General features: G+C 40.7%; 1 protein-coding gene across 1 annotated transcript in view; it reads left to right on the top strand.

The window, feature by feature from the left end:
- lrba (LPS responsive beige-like anchor protein) overlaps nucleotides 1-16,059 on the top strand; it is a 177,479-nt gene that overhangs the window by 146,017 nt on the left and 15,403 nt on the right. The window contains 3 exon segments of the mRNA XM_051070266.1: nucleotides 7,529-7,696; nucleotides 13,528-13,617; nucleotides 15,330-15,507. Of these exon segments, the coding sequence (XP_050926223.1) occupies nucleotides 7,529-7,696; nucleotides 13,528-13,617; nucleotides 15,330-15,507 (436 nt within the window).

The following is a 16,059-nucleotide window of genomic DNA, read 5'->3' as shown; positions in this document are numbered from 1 at the left end:
CTGGTGTCTCCACTGAAAGTCTTGATGTTGGATGGGAACAAGCACTGTGGGGTGGGGATGTGGGGGGGTTATCTGGCTAATGTCAGCCAGCGCTCACTGTAGGAGTATTGTCATGCATAAGGGCAGACATGTTTACTGTGTGCTCAGTGTTTTACGAGCTGTCCCCCCTTCTTTTCTTCCTCCCCCTCTTCTCTGTCCTTCTCCCCCTCCTCTTCTTCGTCCTCCCCATCAATGACGTAATGGAGGAGGCCGATGAGAGCCTGAGAAATGAGATGATCTACTGCTGCTGACATACTCACTCACTAATGTTGTCCCTCTCCCTTTTCCTGCACTCCTCCACGCTCTCATTTTACTTCTGCCAAAGTCTACTGAGATGCTTTTTTGCAACATACACTGTTTTCACACTCCTTCGCTCCTGTAAAACACCTGGACTCCTCCTTGGCTTTATGTGAAAGAACAGTTGTCTTTGCTCTCTGCCTCTTTTACGCCATCATCAGGTCATAATTTTCATTTGTCCATAACTGTAGTTTACCAACAAATGTCTGCAAAATACTGACATTCCCATCAGCCTCACCTGTACCTTGTGTTTAGTGCACTTGAGCATGCTAACTCGCTAAAGTAAGATTGTGAGCACAGTAAACATTGCTCCTGCTAAACATCTCTGTGTTCATATTTTTACTGAGTATTGAGTATAGTTTGTACTGAGTATTTTTGCATGCTAATATTAACATTGAGCTCAAAGCATCATTATGCCAGTGAGTCCAGCCTCGCAGAGCTGCTAGTCTTGTTAACATATCTTTAAATAATTATTAATCTTACAGAAACAGAACCATTAAATGATAGGTTCATATTACAATATGCTTCTCAAAATCATTACACAATAATACTAAATTATTGCCTAGCCTTTTCTGAGATCATAAGCACAGTACTGTGCAGTTTATTAACAGAATCAGAAACTAAATCAGATATAATACATAGTTGATAATATGATGTGTGATATAACTATGTATATTGTGTACTTGTTTCTACAGGGTGTATTTGCCTTTTGAGAAATCAGAGGTTACCTTTCCCTCTTATTTTCTCTCCACTCTCTAACAAGCTGTAGCTCCACATAACCCAACACCATAATAACCTTTCCTTAAGGACTAACTACACTCAAGCTGATCAGTTGAGTCATTCATCCTAATCATCTCCACTCTGTCTTGAAAAGCCTCCACACCTTCAGACAGGCAGTGAGACGTCCAGTCCTCCAGTCAACTATATAATCATCTGAGACGACAATGCTCCTCTCAACAGCCATCCAAATATTCTCTCATTCAGCATGCTCCGAAGCCCTCCTCAGTGGTCCTGTGTTTAATCAGCTCTGACTGTTGACTTAGCTTTTGCTCACTTGATCCTATTGTGGATGTGTCTTATGGCTGCTGGTGATGTCAATTTATTTGCTAGCTTGTTAGCCTTTTCAGAGTGCAGGTGGACAGATGGTTAGATTTTCTGCATGTACTTGTTGAGTTGTCATCAGGCTTTAGTTTTTTTTACTGATATGTTTTAATTTCCACATTTGCAGATAATGATTAATTATGCTGCATCATATTGTTGGTCATTACTCTACATTGACCAGAAACTAAGAAAAGACAACAACTACACTATTATTGCCTTCTGACTTTGAGTCAGCATCATTTGCTTCACCCATTTACTTCTCAATCAGTATTGTTTACTCCACTGTCTGTGCTGTAAATTGGACCACTTAGTGCATTCTCGCAGTCTACACCATACCATTTGTCTGACTAAGACCAAATCCACCATGACATGTTTGTTTTGTGGAGATACTTTCCCAATCACTGCTCATTCTACTTCTTTTCACCCAATAACATGATATTCTTGCTTTTCAAGTGGGCGAGGGATAATAAGAAAGATGGGAGAGAGTTGGGGTTAGAGTTTCAGGTTCCACTTGCCAGCGAGTGTGTCCAGTTGACCCATAGCCAGAACTCTCACGGTTGTGACCTATCTAATTAGTAGAGCAGGAAAGGGGGGTGGGCTGAAGTAACACACGGCCCATCTGGGGTTCTCTTGGTGTGTGTGAATATGAGAATGAAGGAAATGGTTTGTTAGCTTCGCGGCTGCTCTGAGGCTCTCATTCCTTACGTCACCCATTGCTTTTTTCTTTTTCCTCTTCCATGTTTGGGGGCCCCTCTCCTGGCCGGCTACAGGTTTCCTCTGCCTGCTTCAAAATGACAATCGGCTTCTCATTTACAGCGAGCTAATAAGCCCTTTAATCAGAGTGCTTGTCAACCTCAGGGCAAGCAACTCCAGAAGAGTTGATCCAAAGGATCAGATGACTGGAAGAAAGAGCAGGAGGGGAAAAAAAAGAGTAGCACTAAGAGTGAGAGAATAAGTAGAAGGGAAAATGAAAGGGGGTTGTTGAACTTGGAGGAAGAATAGAGAGTCAAAACAAGAGGGATGATAAACTTGTATTGAGATGAGAAGAATAGGCTGGCTTCTGCGAAGGACGATGGTGTTTGGTGTACTTGGAAACACGCAGATCTGATGAGATTTAATAACTCAATTAAATAAAATCTGCTATAAAAATATGATATGACTAAATGAAACTTGATTTAACTGCTTTAACTACTGTTTCAGCATCATTTTGTTCTATGTCGACATGTGTGGTGTTTCACTGCCACACATGCTGAATTTGGTTTTCAGGATGTTTTGATCAGCTTGTTCTTAAACAGTCGTTTTAGTATATACAGACCTGACAAGTGTTTGCTTTATTCATCCGTAATCGATACAAAAGAAAACAGCCTGCTGCTGACAACACTCTGCATACAGCATGTGCATTTGATTACACACCCTCACCATCAGTAACACACGCAGGCACATTCACGGACCCTCACATCGCCGTTGGCATGCAAATGAGTGGGTTGATTTGTTAAGTGACATTTTAACATCCTTACAGACAGCTCTCCATAAGTCCTTAAAAGGGTTTTTTAGGGCCAGCGAGGGTTGGAGGAAAGCGTTCAGTGTCACCTCGTTAAGGCCGAAGTGAAATCCAGCTCAATCCAGACCATAAAGCTAACCGCAAACCACAGTGAGGCACAGAAACTTTACTGATAGGCCCAGTGCAAGCCCTGCAGACCTGTAACATGGACAAACACTTTTACTTTTGAGCAGAAAAAGATCATCACTAAAAGTGGGGTTCAAAGAAAAAGCGATAGAAGTAAAACACACCCATTTGCAAGCAGAAAAAGCTTGAGGTTGAAGACTAGCCACTGAATTGAGATCAGACTGTTCGTTTTTTTTCTCAGTTCTCAGAGAAAGCCTAATGTCCACCAGCTGGTTAATTGCAATCACTTGGTGTCTCCGGTCTGATAGCATGTTTTCAAGTCCCAGTCTAGTGTATATCACTCTCTAAAGAGTAACATATTGACAGACACACTGTCAAACTGTCATTCTTTTTGAGTATTTTTGTGGGGTTTTTTTTACAGGGTTTTACTTCATACTCCAGCCCCAGATGTTTCAGAAAAGAAAGAAATTAATGTAATCTGAAACTTGCACACAGACAAGTCATGTTCACTGTGATGCATTTTCATTAGAATTCACATCACAGCCTGGAAAACTGGCACACAGGCAAAATAAGCACGAAATTTAAAAGAGAAAATAATGATATACATTTAAATACTTGGTGGCTTTGTTGGGGAAAAAACTGATTAAGGTAAATAATTGCTGTTTTCTACACAGGAGATTATTCCAAATTACTGTTGCCATTGGAACCAAGTCACAGTACACAACAATGGGGACACCCCCAAGCTTCAAAGGTGTACTTTGTCAAATCCGTAACAATAGAAATGTGGGATTCCAGTGACTTCTACCCCCTATCAGCATTTACATAAAGGCATGCTAAATTATTCATTAATTATCAGAGAGTCCCCTGTGGATGGGGATGACACACACACTGCCTGCTAATTGGCCCATCAATAATCCTGCCTGGTTCTCCTGAAGTGGCACCAGATCCCACCTCAGGAATCTGCTATCTGTCCCAACCTTCTGCTGAACTATTTCCACAGTGTGGCACTACATGAGGAGACATTTCCACACCTGGTCACATGGCATGAAGTTGATGAAGTTGATATCAGAACATGATTATTCTCTTGACTTTACTTACATTGCTTGTCCATCAAGTAGCCTAAATTTCTCACATGCAGTCTTCTTGACAGAAAAAGAAAATTCTATTTCAGTGTTCACAGCCTCCATACTCATATTATTGGGATTACATTAGTATGCTATCTGTATTTGTTCGCATAGTATCTTATGGTATCTTATGGTTTAAGCCAATGAACTTCATTGTGAGATTGTGTGATTTATATTATAGTGAGTTAGTCTGTCTCTCAGTACTTTCCAACTTCCACCTCAGTGCCTAATTTTTCCCCCTGAAGACTTTAATCTTTAAAAAGGTCTCAAATATCTAATTTCATTTTTATAAAAGGATTGATAATTTCCCAAACTAGCTGGTCATTGTAATGGAGTAAATTGCGCTTTTATTGTGAATTACTGCAAATTATAGAACACCATTAGAGTTATTTTTTGTTCTTGTGCAAGCAGTTGTTTTCTAACCTGATTGCCAGAACGTTTCTCTAAAGAATGTGCTTCTGATATGAAACCCCAGATCTTGTCATTTTACTTACATCTGAATCTCACCGGCGACATTTTGAAAGAACTTTGAACAGATGTGATCAAGGCAGTTTTCCTGTATCCCCACAGGCAGAGGCAGATACACTTTGAATCTCTTACATTTAGTCAGCTGAGGTTAAGTTCTTAAACTTCAGCCGGAGGACTGCTGAGCCTTTTGTCAGACACATGAGCACAGACCAAACAAATACAATAATACACAGATATACAGTGGCTTCAGAAAGTACTCAGACCCCTTCACTTTTTGCTCACTTTACAGTGTTGTAGATTTAAATGCAAATGGTTGAAAGTGCCCAGCAGTCTACACTAACCCTAATGACAAAGTGAAAATGATGAAAAAACATGTTTTTAGAAATGTATTAGAAATCAAAAATGACTCCAAAACTAACACAGCACACACACAAATGCATGCTCACTCATTCTATCTTTCTCCTTCTTCAAATGGTACATGCAAGTGATTTCCATAAAGGCGGGCCTCTGGAGAGGGAGCTGCAATAACATGGCTGTCTTTGTTTCCCCATGCTGATTGACAGTAGATTGCAATGCACATTAAATGCCCATCAGGCCCAGCTTTAGTTTTCGAAACAGGGGAGCAGAGCCTGTCAAAGGTCAATCCTAGCGCATAATGAACTGATCTCTCTCTCTCCCACTCACAAATATACGCAAACAGGCACCTACACACACACAGAGACACACACACAGAGACACACACACACACAGTTGGACCCCTCTCTGCCTGCTATTAAAGTGAGTTTGAATGAAGAGTTTTTCCCTGGTTTATAATGTAACATTAATAAAACAGGATTGCCCTGTGACACAAGCCTTTAAAGACACTAACATACTGTGAATATACAGATGCCAGAGGGACAGACAGACATTAAGTCTAGACTGTCTTACACTCTAGGGGTGTTCTGTTTTATTTTAACACTAACTGTTAGTTGCCCTTTGTTTCCCCATAGTTCAGCCCTTAACAGAAAATGTCATCAAGTAAGTCACACAAAGTGGAAAAGAACAGACAAATCTCTCTCCATCTGCTAATTTTGTCAGGTCTACAGCTCTCAGAACAGTGCTTAGAACTAAGAGGGGCAATGTCCAAAATGCCAATGTGTGTAATAATCATAAACTTACAGTATAGATGAATTAGTTTTACACCTGTGACAAGAAAGTGTTATACCAGACTGTTAACGGCAGATCTGGGGATTGCTTGAACTATTTTGATAATCATGCCATTACTGTATCTATGACACCATAAGAGCTTACTGTGATACCTTGTTTTGAGAAATATCAACGTGGTTTAAATTAACAGAAGACGATAAAAGTCTCAGGTTTAAAATGTTGTCTAAATACAAGCAGTTGTACAATATTTTCCCAAAATAGAACTACATAAAGATGGCAAGTGTTTAATTTAAAAAAAAACAAAAAACAGTTTGATCAATCTTGTCAATCAAATGTATAAAAATGGTCAACGCACCCATATGTATTTCAGTAGGCTGAGACTATGATGACCTGCCATGGGTAATAAACATCTCAAAAGAAGTCAAGAGGTATATACAGTAATAAAAACACTATCAAAGAGTGATAGCACAGAGACAATGATACATAAAATTTGTATTAAAACTTGTATCAAAAATATTCCAGATTAATCAAAAATTGTTGTTTTAAGTTACATGAAAGGAATCATTAAAATACTGTACATGACAAAAGTCAGTTAACATACATGTATGTTATCACTTAGAAAATAAACAGATATTGGTACAAATCAGTTCTGTTTCTTTAAAGCCCCTTCTAAATGGAGCTACATGGTTGGTAACAAAATGTACTGATGTGTGATACGTAGCCCTAGTTATTGATGTTTGTATGTTTCCTCACATTGAACCTGCAAACCATTTAAATCTTTATCCTCCCCACCCCCCCAGAACCCATTGATTCCAACTCTTGTATTATCCACGCAGTATTTTCACGGTTAAACTTTTCATCTGTTCAGATTATGGAATTTGCAACCGCATCAAAAAATTCAGTCAGTACTTGTTGCAGTAAAAACATCATCAGACCTCAACTGCACACAGTCTACTCTTTATACCCGTGCTCTCCTCCCTGATTGAAAGTTGTAATTAAGAGAATGGGGAGGAATCCGATGCAGAATGAGCTGTCAGACAGTCACATTTAAATGAGGGATGCGCTGGTCTCTGCAGTAAAAATTTAAATTATATAAATTGCCATTTAAGTGTAGCACAGGCTAATGTTTTGTCACAAATTAATGTGACACAAGGCAGCAATGACAATCAAGGGCTGCCTCATTCTAATTTGGTCGTGTTTAGAGGGCTTTTGTGAGCCGACAGCTTTACACAAATTAACACAATTGCCTGTTTTTATGAGGAAACCATAAATGTTTTTTCCCTCCTTTGCCGGCTAATGAGGAGAGAAAACGGCTTGTACCTCAGCGTTATGGCAAGGCAGAGACGTCTGCAGAAGAGCAACATGGTGCTTTTATCCGCCCACAACCAACAGAGAAAAGAACAAAGACAGAAGCTGAAATGGCTCCCTAATGAACTACAAGAGTTCTCTAATGTTTTGATGCTCCCACATGATCAGATATGGATTTACTGTGCTTTTGGCTCATTATAGAAATCATTGGCAGATTCTGTCACAGGAACAATTAGCAGGAAATTATGTTTTCTCTGAGGAATTCATCTTTGAAAGGCATTAGTCATAACTGCTGTTCAGTAATGGGACGAGGAACACGTTAGGGGAGTAACATTTGGTAAGAGTATGGTGTGTAAATGGTGTGCATTTGTTGACATTTACAATACTCCTAACCCTCTGTCCTCTTCTCCATTTACAGGCTCTGGAGAGTGAGTTTGTGTCCTGCCAGCTCCACCAGTGGATCGATCTGATCTTCGGCTACAAGCAGCAGGGACCTGAAGCCACCAGAGCTCTAAACGTTTTCTATTATCTGACCTATGAAGGTGCAGTCAACCTGAGCTCCATCAACGACCCAATGCTCAGAGAGGTGAGGCTGCTACATGATACAATGCATGCATATATACACATATTTTAATACACATTTATGCACTGCATGGCTGATTTAACTCCCTTGGAAGATCATGCTGAGTAAGGGGAAAATACCATATTACGGTAAGTACACTTAAGCGTTAGCGCTCTCAAATGGATGCTTAATCTGACTAAATTATAAAAGCATCTGTCCATTCTCTGTGTATGTATTTCAGGGAGATTTTTGATGCCATTAGCCATGTTAAATTTGTTGTACAATGGCATGGGAGAGCTAAACTAACAATCTACTGGCAGGTAGTGCTGAGCTAAGTCTTTCCCTTGTGTGATACCTCTGAAAGCACTCCACCAAGTGTTCCACTTTAACGCCTTAAAACCTCCTCCTTGGCTTTCATTCATTATTCATCCCCCTCACTTTGAAACGCTGCAAACACAGGCTGCCCGAAAGCAAACACACAAAACACAGTGCTGAAAAGAAAAACACAGCTAGCTTGCCCACAGCCAAAACACCGACATGACAACTTCACCAATCTACTATATGAGGCAGCAAGCCAGCAGCCGACCAGTTGACCCTGCTGATGTTGTGGCGTCTAAAAATGGCACATCCCATTTTTATTCTTGTCAGCATATATTCAAAGGGCTTTGTTTCAAGGTTTCTCTTCAGACAATTTCAGTTAAAGAAAACTTGGTTAATTTTAATGTCATTACATACATACATAGTTACAACACAGTCTTACAAAGGGGATAAGAAAGATAAGGGATCACACAGGTTATTGTAACCTCTTTAATTAAATATAAAAACAAAATATGGCTTTTGAAGCCTGTTTGATGTCTACCTGCTTTTGTCTCTTACCCTATCTGACTTTAATGTAGCAATGTTACTGTGTTCCTTTAGCAATTAAAGCGATGATTACAGTGTTATTATTACCAATGAGAAAAATGGACAAAACAATGAAAATGAGACATGTTGTAATAAACCAGGATCCAAAGGTCCTCATAGCACTGAGATGAGATCAGTCTACATCAAGGGGCTGAAATGCGTATTGCCTCCACTGTTCTGCTGCCCTTCATGCTCAGTGACTGGAGCATCACGGGCACCAGGGGTAGATCCTTGATTTATCACCTCATTCACCCTAATTCCCATCCAGATGTGCTTTGGCCTTTAGCTACACACACACACATACATCACACACACACACACACACACACACACACACACACATGCAGATTCATTACCAGGGTGCACCGGTCATTTCCACACTCAGCTCGAGCCCATTACCCAGTCTACTGGTTAACGCACATGCACCACAAAATTGGATCACTGGCACACCACTCTTTCTGCCGAGCAGTTCCAGTGACCATGGGATTGATAAATACACATACATACAGGACACTGTCAGAGGCAGGTGCATGCGATTTGAGTCTGTACTAGCGTTGATTTGCACCTCTTGCCTCCCTGCTTATGACTTCAGGAATGTAAATTATGGATATGCATGCTTGTGCAATATATGTTTTATTTTACTGTACTTTTAATACTATGTGTAGCATTTTCAATAAATCATTGCTAAATTAGTTTGTTACATTATTTTAATAATAATGAACAAACTAGACCAGTGCAAAGAAGATTGTCAAAGTGGGTCAAATTTTAAGGTCTTTTTTTGTTCACATTCATTTTCCAAACATATCACAGTTTAATTGAATGCTACACTTCAATGCTGTAAAAGGTTACACATGCCATATTTAACACTGGCAATGCTGCATGGAACCTTAAATTGTGATGACTGCAAATCACCATACATACTATGTGCAAAGTATGAATAAAGCAGCAATGTTTGTTTCACTCCCTAGAGATGAAAAGAGAGTTGTTGTTTTCTCCTCCCACTCCCCCTCTGATGCGGCAAGTCCAATCTGCTGGCTTTCACCTCCGAAAACACTGTCACTCTCAATGCTTTAATTAGTTAAATAAACCAAGGCAGTGTTATCCCTGTGAGCTAAGCCAAGGCTCTCCTTCAACTGTGTTTGTGCGGAAGGAAGCATGCCCTGTCTGTGCAGAAGGTGGAAGCAGAGTTTCAGGCCTGGGCCTCGTCATACCCGGGCACTGGGGGTGGCTGAGGGCTGCAGGAGCTTTGAGACTGAGGGCTTTGGGTTTGAAGGTGTCCCCAGAGTCTGCCATTACTGAGTGACAAGTGTTTCAGCCTGAGCTGTGGTCTGGACCTGGCTAGGCCACATTAGGACAGACCCCGAGGCTGTTCAATGTCAGGGGGATGGGTCACAGACCTGTGTGTGTATATATTTGGGTCAGAGAAGGTAGTAGATTGGGGCAGAAAGTTCTGTATTCCTGGCTGGCTGATTCTGTATTCCTGCCACACTGTTTGGCAGCCGCTAAATCCCACCCACTGCAACCAACCTCACACACAAAAACACACACAGACTCCAGAGATTTCTATGGATCATACCTTGATATGTTTGTACATATATATTGTATGTATACATGCATTCATTGGTATGTGTATACCTTTGTATATTTATGCGTGCTCATCAGCATAAATGCACATGGCTGTGTGTTTATGTGTGCATTTCTGTTCTGGGAGAGAGTTTGGAATATCTCAGCACAGATTAGGGAATGCTGTGGAGACCACTGCTGTGTTTTTCAAAACCATGATTACTTCCTGTCCTGCCTCCGCCGCAAGTCAAAACTTCACCCCCTCTCGTTCTCTAAGGGAACTGTGTGTGCGCGGATGCATTTATGTGTTCGTTTGTGCACCCTTGTGCATGGCATGCATGGACATCTGTGTTGCTTCTCAGTGTATAAAGAGAAACACACCCTGTGCTGCCTTCTCTTCATTGTACAGGGCTTCCCCTCTTTCACATGTGATTATGGAAAATCCCACAGCCTCTTACACCAGTAACAAAACACAGAGCCCCGTCTGAATTGTATAGTGTGTGCGTAATTCGGCAGAAGACGGGAAATATACCCACGCGAATGAACCTGCTTTGACAGTGAGCCAAAGTCACTCACCAAACACTGGTTTATTTTCTTTGGACAGTGTTCCCTTCACTGTATTTAGTATTTTTTTCTAAGCATGGGCATCTAAAGCTGAGGATACAGAATATGCTGCTGTGCTGCTTGTCAGAAATACAAGGCCGCTGTAGTTATTCTTTTTGCTCTATTCATAGTCAGTGTTGTTGGGGTTGATTTGCATGAAAACAGCATGTTTAACATAGAGATCCATCTTGTCAAGTGGTTGAGTAAATCAAAGGGCAAGCTGGGACATCTGAGCCGAGGGCGTCTCAGCCATTTAAATGTATAGAATATAGAAAACCTTCATCAGACATGGGCCAGTGCCCTCAAAAGAGATTGGCCTTGTGGATGGCCCTTCATATAATCACCTGAGCATTGCATTGGCATATAGGGAGAGGACGTGCTGACCTAGACTCAGCCACTTTCCTACGTTCCACAGCCTCATAAATGTCAGAGCTGAACTTAATGAAGATAGGTTGAGTGGCTTTGAGGAGTCTCTTCTACACATTAGCTTAAGCAAAATGCTCCGCTCTGTAGACAGAGGAGAGGGGAGGCACTCTGACCTTGAATGATACACTGATGTCCTTTCACTAACAGATCAACTGTGGATGAGATGGAAAATGTTAAGACTCTCTGTCATGATCAGTGTTTACATCCTGTGCTGCTCTTTGATATCGTTGTGTTAACTGAGGGCTTTTCCTTAAACACATTAAAATCCACTCTCATAGACCAGTATTAACATACACACAATGTGCAATACTGGATCATGAAAGCATCTCTTTCCAGATCCTACATGTTTGAACACATGCATATGTTTAGGTCAACATAGAGTAAATGCAGATTTGGCTTGAGCATGAAACCACAGACACTCCTGCTAACAAGGAGACAGTTTTAAACTCCCCTATAAAAGTTTCCAGTCTGTTGAGCCAGTACCAAACTACACAGATTGCTTAATAGCTGTTCCTCTTCTGCTTTTGCAACATATCATGCTGTGAGGCTTGGACATTTTTTTACTCATGTTAAGCAGACCTAATCTTTTTCTGTTTTCCCTAACCTGTTACATGTCTGATCTTATCACATGCTTTAGATATTTTTGAAGCCAGTGTCAAATTTACATGATCCTCTATAGCAGAGGATTTCAACCTATTGTTATGCTCAAAAAGAAAGAAGATTAATACGGGCAAAAAGGGAGAATCAAAAGAAAAGTACAAAACTTGCAGAATGAAATGCACATAAAATAGAGAAGATGACAAGAGAGGGCTATGATCTCCTTGGTGTTTTAGTTCTGCATTCACATGAAAAATACTAAATGTACTATTTTGTTGTATGATTCTTGACCCTAAAGAAGTTGACAAAACCTTCTAATAGACAGTTGAGATCTCTCCTTCTCTTCATCTCTCTGGTCTCTGGTTAGTTTCAGACAATGGGTAGAAGCAGACTAACTTCCCAACCTTTTTCTCATGGAAATACCATATGCAGGCCTCAACCATGAGGTCATTCTCACAGGCTGCGCCAAGTCAGGCTCAAACTTCTCAGCCTACACACACAAGCTGTCACTCCCACACAGCCAGTCACAGTGCACACCAACATACTGACAGGTCTGTCATAATTTTGTGTTAACCATTTTCTCTCTGCCTGTCCCTTTTATAAACTATCTATCATACTATATCTGTTTTGCATGATAGATTTTCTTTGCTCAGTGTAATTTTTTCTTAATGTTGTTTACTGACCCTTTTCTTGTATTCAGTTGTATTCTGTATTTTGTATATTTTAGAGGGTTTTTTTGTATTTTGTTTTGTTTGTATAGAAAGCTTCTATCTTTACACATGCACATGCCTTGAATTTTCTGCTTAGGTTTAGTAAGATTTAAAAAAATAATTAGATTCGAAATTAAGATTTTAAAGCACTTATTATAGCTAGTAATGATAGTACTGCTGTAGCAACTAGTTGCTTAACCAATTAGTTAATTAACACAACAGTTCTGTCCGCAGTTTTTATTGTTTTATTGCAAACATACTAAAAATTTCCTGGTTCTATTTTCTGAAATGAGAGGATTTGAGTTCACCAATTAGGTTATGTGCAAGTGTGATGGGCAATATTTTCTAGCATTTTATAGGCAAACAATTCATCAATTAATTAAAAAAAAAGGATTAATTAATGCAATCTTTAATAATAGTATGATAGTCTAAAGTAATAGGATACATTGCCATAGCCCCGTACGTCCGTACACTGCTGTGGGTGTGTTCCATCCTGTTCTAGTTGACCTGACAGTGAGCTGTGTGATGATGTCCAGAGGCTGCTCAGCCGGCGTCTGCTCTGACATTTATGGTCCTATACCTCTTCATTAACACCACCCTAACCAGCCTACAAGCCCGGCTGTCCCGGCCCGCCTCTGATTCTGTGTGTGGTTATGGAGGATAAATTGGTGTGCGCGTGTGTATGTGTGACCCGGATATGAGACAGTGAAAAAGTATGTTTACATGTGCGAGTGCTTGCGTGTGTGCTTGAACACAAGTGGTTTTTTTCCCTGTCGCTGCACTGGCTTTTGTGTTCATGCCTTTATTTTCTTTTTGTTTAAACACAATATTGTTAGACTAGTGTAGCATTTATCAGGTAACGATGTGGTCAGAAATATGATATGATAGGATAGGATAGGATAGGATAGAGGGTCATCAGGTTTGACATGCAGTATAAAGTTTTTTACATTAACACACATCTGAGTTACAGTGATTAAAATTCACAGAGAAATGAAAAGACTGATATCTCTCAACTTTATGTTTTTTTTCTTCTTCCTGTCTTTTTTCTCTCAGGCTGTGGAGTCTCAAATTAGGAGTTTTGGACAGACCCCCTGCCAGTTGCTCATTGAGCCACACCCACCCAGAAGCTCAGCCATGCAAGTGGTGAGTGGTGCACACACATATATGCAAACAGATAATCTTAAAAACACACACACACCTACTGTACTTACAGTGTTCCAATCTGAAAATACTATGATGGATCAGTAGCCAACAGAGCTACAGTCTCGACTCTTGTGCTGCCTGTTTAATGCTGTCTCCGATTTCTGAGCTGTCCTCATGCTGGAACTCTGCTCTGCTTCACATAAGTCTTAATTTTTTGGCTCTTTCTTTTCATCCCTCATTTACCTCCTGTCCTCTCTTTCTCCATCTACAATTGTGGGAAAATAAAGTCTTTGGTTTGAAAGCATCTCCTCTCTCATCATTAGTGAGGTGTGTGTGAAAGGGAAAGATCACAAACATTTGTGTGCATGTGTGTTTAGTAAAAAAGGCTTGCGGGAAAGGCACAGCTCCCTGGCAGGAAACCTGGGTCTGAGCCAGATTTTCCACCTGAGCTGGAAGCAGAGGAGATCAGCGAAGGAGAGCAATGAACAGCAGTTCTGAAATGACGGCTTTTTAAGGGCCAAGGAGTGCAGTCAGTGTGCCTGCCTGTGATGGACCAAGGCCCCATGAGTCCCTATTAGTGTGGTGTCCCTGTGGCGCTGACAGCTGGCTGTAGACCACCACCCAGCGCACACATGTACACACAGACTCAAACTCAGACTGGTGCTTTGAATATGCCTCACTTACTGTATGGGCAAATTCCTATGAAATGTTTTTATTTTTACTCCGCCACATATAGTTTTCAAACATAATATTAAGACGCCATAATTCAAACATATTTCTAACCCTTGCTGCAGCTCCATATTCCCTCAGAATGAGCCGTTCTCTTTGCTTTTACATGTTCTTGCTCTTTACTTTCTCTCCATCCTCTCACATTTGAGTGTGTTGTCAGATTGTCGGCATCTGCCCATGCTGGTGGTAATGATACTGTCAGTACGTCTGGTTAGCTGTCAGACACACCGGATTTACTCAGGTCTGTTCCTGATGTTAAACACTGATGTTCCTCTTCTTTACACGCAAGGAGGAAAATGGCTCGGTGTTAGAGCTGCTTAGTACAAACGCTCTGTAAATAGCTCTATATAAGCTCCTGTCTAACCAGAGGGAACAATCTGATAGGCTGTAGTTGGTCTCTCCTACTGTGTATTAAACAAAAAAGGCCAAACATTCTCTGCTTTCAAGATCGCTATATCTGTCTTTGGGATTTTGAATCAAAATAAGCAACATAATGAAGCCACCTTTTTCAGTGTATTTCAGTGATTTTAAGCCCCAAAAATCATTGATTAATTGTAAAAACAATTGTCAAATTAATTGTAATTTAGTGTAGTCCTAGTGTAGTGTAGTCCTAGAAGAAAACACAAAACATTTCATTTGTAGCATTATTTAACACAGTGCATATACTATGTAGCAGTCTTATTTTTCCTGCAATGTTTCTTCAAAAGCGATCTCTTTTTTGTTCAAACTCTCTAATAACTTTTTCCTAGCTCTGTGCTTCTTAAGTGCTGTCTACTGCTGTCCTGCTCAAGCTTCCTAACTTTCTGTCTTTCCTTCTCTTCCCTCCCTTTCCCTTTGTTTTTTCCTCGCTAACACCGACTGTGGCCGCTCCCTTGTCTTTTTTTTTTTTGTCTCACTCTTTGTCTGCTGCTCCATATCTCGGCTCTCTTCCCTGCGTCCCGTTGTCCATCCCCTGGGGGCCTGAATAGTATCTTCTCCTGCAGACTCCGCTGATGTTCACAGAGCAGATGCAGCAGGATGTTATCATGGTGTTGAAGTTCCCATCAAACTCTCCCGTAACCCACGTAGCAGCCAACACCCAGCCAGGTCTGACGTCACCTGCCATCATCACTGTCACCGCCAACCGCCTGTTTGCTGTTAACAAATGGCACGGCTTGACAGGTGAGAGATTTATGTCCATGTGCACATATTGTATATTTGAGTGCTTTCCCATCATTATTTTTGTTCTATTAAAAGTTACATGTAAGTCAAAGAATTTGTTCTGATTATAAGCCACTGTGATTCTGCATCATATTAACTTCAAGGGTATTTTAGGCAGGTAAAGACAATCTTTTGGTACTGCAGAGTTATTATCATTCTTCCTCTGTTCATCTCCGTTCTCTATTCTTAGTGTCTAATTAATCTGAGAATTGACCCGTCTTGTCTCTATAGGATGGACATTGATTTGGGAGACAGTTGACGGTGTCTACTGGATAGCAGTATCAAATGTGACACATGTAGCAGCCAGCATTAGGTCTCGTGTCCACCTCCATACATCAGCCGCTCTCTTCACAAAACCTTATTTACTCAACATCCATCCTACCCTGGGGAGAAACATTAAATTTGATATCTGTGAATTTATGGGGATGAAGACTGATCGGTTTTCAGTGGAATACAGCCTCATCCATGCGCACCACAGACCAGATGGATCAACCTAAATTGTTTAGTGAGCTG

Source organism: Lates calcarifer, linkage group LG5 (genome assembly GCF_001640805.2).
Source record: "Lates calcarifer isolate ASB-BC8 linkage group LG5, TLL_Latcal_v3, whole genome shotgun sequence".
Classification (NCBI taxonomy): domain Eukaryota; kingdom Metazoa; phylum Chordata; class Actinopteri; family Centropomidae; genus Lates; species Lates calcarifer.
Note: the sequence above shows the minus strand (reverse complement) of the source record. Positions and strands in the feature narration are given on the sequence as shown.